General features: G+C 37.1%; 1 protein-coding gene across 7 annotated transcripts; it reads left to right on the top strand.

The window, feature by feature from the left end:
* The first annotated feature begins 904 nt into the window (after window positions 1-904).
* LOC110776991 (transcriptional corepressor LEUNIG) lies at window positions 905-10187 on the top strand. Of its 7 annotated transcripts, none has more exons than XM_056835091.1 (18): window positions 905-1178; window positions 1904-2001; window positions 2116-2249; window positions 3002-3577; window positions 3656-3741; window positions 4122-4200; window positions 4294-4357; window positions 4536-4585; window positions 4802-5116; window positions 5657-5848; window positions 6452-6676; window positions 6786-6903; window positions 7494-7603; window positions 7712-7861; window positions 8523-8678; window positions 9062-9178; window positions 9383-9589; window positions 9729-10187. In XM_056835091.1, exons 1-18 carry the CDS (start codon window positions 1147-1149, stop codon window positions 9870-9872), a joined length of 2853 nt encoding a protein of 950 aa, XP_056691069.1. In that variant the 5' UTR covers window positions 905-1146; the 3' UTR covers window positions 9873-10187. The 7 variants fall into 7 exon arrangements, with proteins under 7 accessions (XP_056691069.1, XP_021837252.2, XP_056691062.1 ...); XM_021981560.2 differs by having other exon boundaries at window positions 3659-3741; window positions 6437-6676; XM_056835084.1 differs by having other exon boundaries at window positions 906-1178; window positions 6437-6676.
* The last annotated feature ends 983 nt before the right edge of the window (window positions 10188-11170 follow it).

Genomic DNA, 11170 nt, shown 5'->3' on the forward strand with positions numbered 1-11170 from the left:
CATCCTAGAGAGGGACTTTTGAAACCCTAAACTCTAGGGTTAACTCACCATAATTTGTGTTTGAGGTCCTAAAGGGTGGAAAAAAATGTGTAGGTTCTAAAAGGTAAAAAAAATGTGAAAAGTTGGACCCCAAATTTTGATTAATTTTTTTATATGTATATACATGTTGCTATTATGGTTAACGGTGAGTTTGATTTGGGTTAACATGCCAGAAAATTAGTTTTAGGTCCTAAATGATGGGAAAAGGTGTAGGTCTTAAAGGGTGAAAAATATGCAAGATGAGTCCTCATTATTTAGCTTAATTCGAAATAAACCTCACAAATGTCTGTTCTTTTGCTATTACCCTCATTGCTCTAGGAGTATTCAATTTTTTTAAAGGAAAAATAAGTTAAATTAATTATTAATACCATTAGTTTTTAAATGCATTTTTTTTTTTTTTGGTGTTAGCACCCGGTTCACCCCTAGGACTAATCCGGATTCGGGGCGAGTTCTGGGTGGATAGGTTTCAGTCCCCTCCCAATTGTTGTTGCGGGGAATCGAACACGAGTTCTCCCTATCAAATTCAGCCCCAATCACCACTTAACTAACACACAATTGATCATTTATTTTAAATGCATTGTACTTGCAGCTAAGAGCTATCTATTAGCCATAGGGGCAAAATTGCATATCCAGTTTCACTTTTTGTTTCGTTTATTGCAAACAGTTGAACAAAAATCCAACATGAGTAAAGACAAAAAAATGGAATAGAAAAAAGCAGAATCCACAAATATATTAAAACTAGTGAAATTACCTTTTTGGGCCAATGTTATTTCTTTGGACAATGAGAATCTATAATTAAATTATTAATCAATTAAATAACATTTTAATTCTATATTTGCCCAAACTAGAGGCCCTGATTCAGTTCAGTGTTTTCTCTCTCTCTTTTCAGTTCAGATAGATTTCCTTCTCCCCATTTTCCCTCTTTTTTCTCTCTCTACTTTCTCCCTCTAAATTTTCAATTTTATATTTTCTGACAATAATAATACAATAAAGCTTTGCCCTTTTTCTTCCCCTTTCTCACTTTATTTATTGTTGTTGTCCTTTGGGTTTTAACTGTTTAATGAAGAACTGACATTGTCAATTGAATTTGTAATTTCTCAACAAAAAATGTCTCAGACTAACTGGGAAGCTGATAAAATGTGAGCTTTTTTTTGCTAAAAATCTCATGGTTTTTCTACAATTTTCTTCATTTCGCCACTGTTTTGTCCCTAATTAGTATGCTGGAGTTCTTTCTTATTTTTTGTGATTTTTCTTCAGGATTAGCTTCTGGGTCTCGTTAATCTTTTCTGGGTTTGCTAAAAAAAACTCATATTTTTTACCTTTATTTTTTTTATATTTTTTTAGGGAAATTAGTCAGGAAATTGCATTTTCTTCTTGATTTAGCATATGGGTAACTTCAAATTTCTGGGTTTTGTTCAGTTTTGTCATTTTTTACCATTACATTGTTTCTGTAGTTATGTTTTTGGTGCTGTTCTTAGCTAAGGATTGTTTAATTTAGGGATGGAAAATTTGAAACTTTCGTGGGACTTGAGTTTTGAAAGCTGTATAAAATAGTGTTTCTTTAGTATTGCATGCCTTCGTTTCTGGGGTCTAATGTTAAGTTTCTGGTTGTTTTATGTTTTTTGGGTTAAATAATTGCATAAATGTGTTGCTAAACTTTGGGTTTAAACTGAATGTAATGTGGGATCCTTGAAAAATCGTAGAATTAACGTTTGTTAAACTCTGGGTTAGTGTGTTTTATGTGTATTTTCTGTTTGTTATTATGATTTTTGGCTTGAATAGTTGAATCATTTGTAATATTAAAGTGTAATTCTTGGAAAATCCCAGAAATAATGCTTTTTGTTGTTGTCGTTGTAAATCTCAGGTTAGATGTGTACATTCATGATTATTTAGTTAAGAGGGATCTAAAGGCTACTGCACAGGCCTTTCAAACTGAGGGAAAGGTGTCATCTGATCCTGTTGGTATGACTTCTTCTTACAGATTTACTGTTCTGTTGAAACTTGAAAGGTTATGTTTTTGTTTGGTACACTTGTATTTTTGATGGGGTTTTGAGAATTTAAGCATGATATTTGCAGCTATTGATGCACCTGGCGGGTTTTTATTCGAGTGGTGGTCCGTCTTTTGGGATATATTTATTGCCAGGACAAATGAAAAACACTCAGAGGTAGCTGCTTCATATATTGAGGTTGGTCTGAGAAGTAGTATGCGGGTGTGTTTGCGTCTTGTATCTTGTCTATCTCATTTTTTCGCTGTATTGTAATCTATTTGCGTGGCTAATGAGGAAATCTAACTAGTGTACTTCTTCCTGACTTATGTCATCACTCATCAGCGTAGTTGTTGGAAATTTGGTTTTTTTTTTAGACAGCATGTGCACTTTTCATTGTTTGAATCTTGCACTTATTTGTATGCTGGAATATTTGCCAAATTTTCCCAACAGCCTCCTAATACGCCGTGGGTTGTAAAACATACTTCGTATTTCAAAATTTTAAACCACTGTATTTTGTGCCTTGGGCTGAGTAGAACTGAGTTACATACTTGCATGTAGCCGTAATTTAGCATGAAATTGTAATATATAACCCTCCTTTCTCCATCTTGTGTTCGTGTTTAAGAAGCTACGAGTAAAGTAGAAATCTGTTTTGAGCTTTTTCTAGCTCTCTCTTTCTACAAAGTGCCAATACTTATAACTAATTTGGTATGATCCCGTGGTATTCTGTTGGATGTCCACTGTGACTATGATTATATTAGCTACTTTTTAACTAATTAAAGTTTGCTCGACCAATTTCAAGTGTTGATGTAATAAGGATTTCTAGTGATTCTTCTTTGCTGGAAACTTTTCTGTCATCTTTTCCCTGTATCATAACTTTCCTCTTGAGTAATGCTAACTTCGGTATTTTAGAGTGCAATTAGAACCTAAATCTTACCTTGGACTTTGGAGTTTCTAATATGTTCTTGAAATTTTAGACTCAATTGTTCAGAGCAAGGGACCAGCATAATCAGACTCAGAGCCAGCAGCCGCCTAATATACAGCAACAACAGCAGTTGCAGATGCAACAGATGTTATTCCAGAGGCATGCACAACAACAACAACAACAACAACAGCCACAACAACAACAACATCAGCAGCAACAACAACAACAGCAGCAGCAACAGCAACAGCAACAACAACATCAGCAACAGCAGCAGCAGCAGCAGCAGCAGCAGCAACAACAACAACAGCAACAGCAGCAGCAACTACAGCAGCAGCAGCAACGACAACAACAACAACAACAACAACAACAACAACAACAACAACAACAACAGCAGCAACAGCAACAACAGCAGCAACAACAACAACAACAGCAGCAGCATCAGCATCCACCGCAATCTCAAAGAAGAGAAGCTGCCCATCTTCTCAATGGCAATGCTAGTGAGCTTGCAGGAACTGACCCTCTTGCTCGACAAAATTCTGGCACTGCAAATGCCATGGCTGCAAAAATGTACGAGGAACGATTAAAATTGCCCCCACAAAGGGACTCACTAGATGATACATCAATAAAAGTAAGTTGTTCCCTTATACCATCAAATTTAATGTTGCGGATTCTCTTTGAGATCTAACTACCTATTTACTCCTTGCAGCAGCGACTTTCTGATAATGTAAACCAACTCATGGATCAGAATCATGCCTCTATGCTAAAATCAGCTTCTGGTAGCCAGCCTTTAGGGTCTGTCTTCCTCTCTGTCCCTCTCCTTAATGATGACTGAATAAATATTCTAGCTGTACATTGTCAAATTTGTTTTAAGGGAGTACTAGTTATGTAGATTGGCATCTAAACAAGATCATTTCCATCCAATGAATTGGTTTGAACCAAGTTTCTGGATGTTTGACTTTGTAGGCATTGTAGCACTAGTGCACTACAATATGTTATATCAAGTAATTTTGTAGTTCTTTGTTAGCCGTGTTCTAGACATGGTCAGGTTTTAACCTTGGATTTTGGTTCGTCTGAGAGTAATTTCTTTTTTCCATTCTCTAAACTGTAAAGCTTTTCACTGCTATTTCTTCAATATATGTCTAAAAAATTATGTGTTATTTTGCTATTTGCAGACAAGTATTGCATGGTTCAGCTGGTGGCATGTCTCAGCAGATGCCATCTCGGAATCAACAGCAGCTAGGGTCTGTTGCAGTAAGTCCTTTTGCTTGGTTTCCTTCCTATTTGCTGTCCAATTCAGTGTTATGCAGTTCCCTTACAAGGTCTAGTTATATCTTGTTTGAGCAGGAGGTAAAGACTGAAATGAATTCTCGAGCTTCTGGACCTGAAGCATCATTGATAGGAATTCCTGGTATTATTTGTGATGCCCTTGAATCGAGCTAATGTATTATTGGATCAAATGATACATGAGATGATAAAATTTCATCCACTTGGATACTGCTGCTAACTGAAGGTGGCAGTTTCCAACTTTATCTTTATTTTTTATCATGTAGTTGTGCTCATGTAATACGTTAAATCTCTTGTATCAGGATCAAACCAAAGTGGTAATAGTTTAACACTGAAAGGATGGCCACTCACGGTTAGTCTTTTTAAATTCTAGTTGATTTAAATCGTCAATTATTGTTTCATTTGTCCAGCCTCCAGCCTTATAATTATGCTTGTAATTACCAGGGTGTGAAGTTGTAAATTGTTTGAATTTGTACTTGTTTATCATTCTGACTAGGTATTTTGCGAAGGAGCTCATAGTTATCATTCTGACAATTTCCTGACCACATTGCCTGCTCATTGTTGATAGGGACTGGATAATCTTCGATCTGGGATTCTTCAGCAGCAAAAATCATATATGCAGGCTTCTCAGCCCTTTCACCAACTCCAAATGTTGTCACCACAATATCAGCAGCAACTTATGCTCGCCCAACAAAATTTGACATCAGCTTCTGCAAATGATTTGGAAAGCAGAAGACTCAGAATGTTATTGAATAATAGAAGTTTGAATTTCGGGAAGGAGGGATTCCCAAACTCTGTTGCGGATATGGTCCCAAACCTTGGATCACCCTTGCAAGCTGGTTGTCCTGTTTTACCACGAGGAGATCCTGACATGTTATTAAAGGTAATTACCTTTTCCTTTGGTTTTAGTCTCTGGTGGGATTCATCCCGAGAAAGCTCTTCTAGTTAATATTTCCCCCTAATAAGTGCTGCATTGACTAATTTTAAGTTCTAAACAAATCAACTCTAGATTACTGGAATTACAGTACAAAATCTAAACTATATAAATACCACATAGAAATTTCAGTTAAGTTGATATTAACCATCCTTCGTAGAAATACATCTTTAAAACTGGAAATTATTATTTTCCGTTCTTTACTATCATTCTATCAACGATATTGCCTCTGACGAGGCTCCCTCCTAGAACAGGGTGAGGCGAAGGGGTCTGTATTTGTAGCTTTACCAATGTGATCGTTATTAGGGTTATTTCATCAAGACCCTTGATTTCAAAGGGCACAAGATGAGAGAGGTTCTTAAAACTTTTCAAATCCACAGTTTGAGTCAAGTGGTGGAATTAAAGCCTTATGTCCTCTAGTAAGGTTGTTGAGTAACCAACACTTGTATCTGGAAATCTAACTCTTTTGCGTCTGTCCAATTTTGCTAGTTGAAAATGGCTCAACTGCAACAGCAACAACAGCAAAGCAGCCACCACCAACATCAGATTCAGCAGAATGGGCTTTCTGGTCAACCTTCTCAACTTTCAAATCAAATTCTTCATCAGCCAGATAAGATTGGTGGAGCTAGTAGTATTACAATGGATGGTAGCTTATCCAACTCCTTTCGGGGAAATGAGCAGGTCTAATGTTTTTCCTATGCCAATGTTGGTTTTGTTTATTTCCTAAGAGCCGTTAGTTAAAGTAGAAGTGTCAGTACTAGTTCGAGATTACTATTTATGCAGTATTTAGTTTGATCGTCATGCTGCAGTGGTACTGACTTTTAGTTTCTCATAGTTATAGAGGGAGGAAAATGACTGTAAGCTTCACCTGATGCTAATTCAATCTTCACCTGATGCTAATTCACTGGCACAAATGTTAAATCACTGTTTGAAATAAAAACATCCTGTTATTTGTTCTTGCATCTTTATTTATGCATGTACATCTCTATCTTGAAAAATGCGTAACAAATCCCAATGACAACTTTAGATTTAAACAATTATCTACCGCTTGATTCCCAAACTATTTAACACCTCTTTTCATAAAGATATATTTAGTGATTTCATCTTTTGAGTTAACAGATCTAAACAATGATGATTATTCTATATACTACCATGGGAAAGAGAGTGATGACATTTCTAAAATGTTAGTGGTGGTATAGTCATTTAGCCTGTTTGTAATCGTATGGCTTGTAATTGTATGGTTTCCTAACATAATTTTAACGTATTAAGGCTTCAAAAAATCAGACAGGCAGGAAGAGAAAGCAGCCCATATCATCCTCAGGACCCGCCAATAGCTCAGGAACTGCAAATACTGCTGGACCCTCTCCAAGTTCAGCTCCTTCAACACCCTCAACTCACACAGCTGGAGATGTGATGTCAATGCCATCCTTTCCTCATGGCGGAGGCACTTCAAAGCCCATGTTTAGCGCAGATGCAACTGGAACCCTAACATCACCATCAAACCAGCTGGTGAGCAAATTTATATTACATTTTGCTAGTAAGCAACATTTATAGCATTGCACAACCTCTCATCGGCATTTCACGCCAGCTCTAAGATGGCAAACATCTGGAGTTTCAGGCTGATATGGATCGTTTTGTGGAGGATGGATCGCTAGATGACAATGTAGAGTCATTCTTATCACCTGATGATGCAGACCACAGAGATTCCGTTGGCCGTGGTATGGAAATAAGCAAAGGTGCGTTAGAATCACTGTTTCACAAAAGTTCTCATTACTATTCCAGAACATGAAAGAGGCATTTTTTTGTAAACAGTTGTATCACTGGAGTAAGTTTGCAGCTGAAATCTTATAAGTGAGAGGCAACAAATGATCTACACATTTCCTCTTTTCCTGATGTCTTTTATAATTCTGGTTATTTGGATCTTACTAGCTTATATCTGAAGAGAACTGTCAGCCTGGTTCTGTACATGATTTATTCATCTCAATATGGTTACCAAGATTTTTTGCTGCTTAGGGAGGATATATTGCGGAGTTCTTATATGGAGTCAAAACAAGTCCCAGTCAAATCTTGATATCCGTGTTTGCAGTGACTCAAACACATGAGCTTGAGTACTCATATTGTCATGCATACCCACTTTCTAACAACTATGTATTGTTATGAACTTCTTAGTTTAATAAGGCTAAAACAAATCTAATACAGCTTTGGCATAATGTAAAGCAGTATCTACTTGAACTAAATTCAAGTGGCAGGCTATTAATATATGCTTATAAATTGGTTTGGTAATTTGTTAGAGTTGAATATAATTTTTCATCTGCCATTGCTTTAGGATTTATGTTCACGGAAGTTAACTCCGTTCGAGGGAGCACAGGCAAAGTAGTCTGTTGTCACTTTTCATCAGATGGAAAACTCCTTGCCACAGGTGGACACGATATGAAGGTGACTATTGAAATAAAAGCAGCCCTAAGTTTCTTTTGAGTTATTGCTGGAAGTTGCTTTAACTAATAGAATTTGAGTTTATTGAAACATGTTGATAATATCATACAGGCTGTACTATGGCATGCTGATACATTGAAGCCCAAAACTACACTGGAGGAACATACAAAATTGATAACTGATATCCGCTTCAGTCCCTCTATGTCACGCCTGGCTACTTCATCGTTTGATAAAACTGTCAGAGTTTGGGATGTCGAAAACGTTAGTGAACATTTCACCCCCCCCCCCCCCCCCCCCCAAACTGTTAATTGTTATGCTATTGTTGTGGCCTTTAACGAGTAGCCTGAATAAATTTACAAACTTCAGTTGGATCCTTGAATGCTGTTTTTATCCAATTTTTTGGATGTGATGTACAAATACGGAAATACAACAGCTTGTTGGCATGTGTGATATGCAAGAGAATGGGTATGCAAGAAATAATGGTCAATTAACACAAGAATTTCATGTCAGGGTTCAGAACATTTGTAGTGACGTAAACCCACATATTCTGACACAGGTACATATTGGGATACTAAATTGTGTTACTCTGCAGGTTGAAATGCCTTGTGACTAAATATTGCTTCTCTTCAAAACATGCTAACCTCTCGTTTTTAGTTTTCACTGGCAATTCTACGAAAGATCTAAATAATTTTTTTCCATATCATCTTTTGGATGGTTCAGTTTGGGTGTTTAATTGTTGAAACATCAGCTTTGTCAGTATCTACACAGTCTATTACTATTGTTGCATGCTTTGGTTAACTCTGTGTTTCCCTTGACTTGTCCTTTGATTGTGTTTTATCCTGCAGAACATAATTTCATCTGATTGTATGTGTAAATTAGAGCCTTTTTAAACTATATTGACGAGTAAACCATGGAATTGCAGCCTAGCTATTCACTTCGTAATTTTATTGGACATTCCGCCACTGTCATGTCTCTTGACTTCCACCCTAATAAAGAAGATCTCATCGGTTCGTGCGACGGGGATGGTGAAATCCGCTATTGGAGTATAACCAATGGAAACTTTTCCATGGTCTTTAAGGTGAAATACCCTTAACCTTTAATTTGCTATTCAATATAGTAAATAAAAGTTCCAGGGAACATCAAGTATGGTGATGTTTCCAACCATTTCTTTTACATGCTAGTTGTAACTGAAAGACATGGTTTTTTGTGGTGTATATTATTAGAAATTGACAACTATTTTGAACATCCAAAAAGGAAAAAGTTGACAATTTTTATAGGATGGAGATATATCAACCTCATGCCCCTCTCTTGTAGTTATTGTTGCTACAGAGGGCATTGCTAATTTGCTAAGTTCCCCTCCTACAAAGAAAGAGAGACAGAAAGGAAAGAGGAGTGGATATCAGAAGAAAATGATCAAGATTATTAGCCTAACAACACTTTCACATATTAAATTTTATGCAGGGTGGCAGCACCCAGATAAGATTCCAACCCCGTCACGGAAGGTATCTTGCTGCAGCTGCAGAAAATATTATATCCATACTTGATGTGGAGACACAAGTTTGTCAGCACAGATTACAGGTTGGCCTTTATGCGTATGGTTTCCAAATAATTGAACGGAAAGACTTGAGATTGAAATAAGTTATGCTGTGGCTTGTCCCAGTCATTTAAGTTTCAACTTTCTTGGTTGGAATTTGAGAACTCTGACATGGAGTAATTTTGCGTTTTAGTGTTTATGCATGTTTTTATGCATTTGAAGGTTAAAGTGCATGGTTCTCGTTGCAGGGGCACACAAAGCAGATTCATTCTGTATGCTGGGATCCTTCTGGTGAATTCTTGGCTTCTGTGAGTGAGGACTCAGTTAGAGTCTGGAGTCTTGGCTTAGGAAATGAAGGTGATTGTGTGCATGAGCTGAGCTGCAATGGAAACAAGTTTTACTCGTGTGCTTTCCATCCTACGTACTCCTCTTTACTGGTGATCGGGTGTTACCAGGCAAGTATCTAAAACTTCACGCAGTTCCTAAATTATTGGCCACCATTTGAACTTGTGTAATTTTTTCAAATAATTAATGTTGTTTGAGAGTCTTTTTTAGCATAAATGTAGTATGTGAAAGTTGAATTGCATTTTGTAGTCTATGGAGCTTTGGAACATGTCAGAGAACAAGACCATGACCCTATCAGCACATGATGGGCTCATTGCTGCATTATCTGTATCTAGCGCGACAGGGCTAGTGGCTTCTGCCAGTCATGACAAGTTTGTGAAGCTCTGGAAATGACTTTGTCATTCTCCCATAAGGTTACAGCGATATTTTCTGGTGAATTTGTAACCTAGTTAAGCTTCATCGGTTTTAGAAATAACTTTGAACCAAACTTAGTGACTGGTAGCCTTTTTTGTATGCTAACATGTAACATCCAGTGTAGACGTCTTTGTTCAAAATCATATCATAGTCGAAAATACTGCAAAGAATCACGAATGTCCTACAGTAGCTGTTGTAACACTTTCGGCTTGGCTGATACCTGTTGACTGTTGAGTTCTTGCTCTAGCGATTCTGCATTAGCTTATTATACTAGACATCAAACATGTGCGAATATTACTTGAGTAGTTGAGTTTTAATGTTTTAAAGAATAGGGATATCCAACAACAAACCATGTATTTAGTTCAGTGAATTGAATATTGCTCCAGCTAACCGAAGCCTGTCCCTATCAAATGATAACCTGGGGAGGGAACAAAATTCCATATCTAAGATTAGTAAGGGCTCTGTTTGTAGACGAACCAGGCCGGCATGTGGGTTGGACTGTGGATGTGCCTCGTTAATAGAAGAGAGGCATGAGCCATCACTATTTTTCCTTGGCCATCATGGTCTATGGGCCTATATGGTCCGGCACGTGCCCAACTCTAACCGAGAGAGAGTTTCACAATTGAGTCCCTTCTCCCTAACTAGTCAATTCCTTGGTCAAGCAAATGAAAATGCAATCAAGCATGGATAACAACCCAGAATACTTCCAATCAAAGGTGATTCCATGATATATTAATCACATCAAATAATCAATGATTTCAAATGTAACCCTACACTTAAAGCTTGATATTATGTTTTCCCCAAACCCTTGTCAATAACTTACTCCATAAACATCAAAAAGTAGAATAAAGATAATAAGAACTACTACCATGGAGTTTATAACGACGATGCTATGACCAGAGAGTAATGGAAGCGTCATTATTAATCAAATAAACATGATAGGTTAAACTAAATTGATCAAAGACACGATGAACTAAATAAATCCACACGTTATTAGTGCATAATGTCTTTGTTTGTCCATCTGCTGATTGATGGAGTTAGTTTTCGTTGAGTTGTTTATTTTCTCTCTTATGTTGATTGTTGAATGATTGTATAACTGGTTCAGAGATGAAACAGGGTATTGAAATCATTCTTGATTGCAAGCCGAAAGCAACCTTAATTTTACCGGACCAGATCCCAAGAGTAACAATCATTCGATATAACGATTTCAACCATTAATAGACAGCAAGAGAAGGCCAATACACAGAGGCACCGAGCAATCATCTCTTCCATGCTCT

Source organism: Spinacia oleracea, chromosome 1, assembly GCF_020520425.1.
Source record: "Spinacia oleracea cultivar Varoflay chromosome 1, BTI_SOV_V1, whole genome shotgun sequence".
Lineage (NCBI taxonomy): Eukaryota > Viridiplantae > Streptophyta > Magnoliopsida > Caryophyllales > Amaranthaceae > Spinacia > Spinacia oleracea.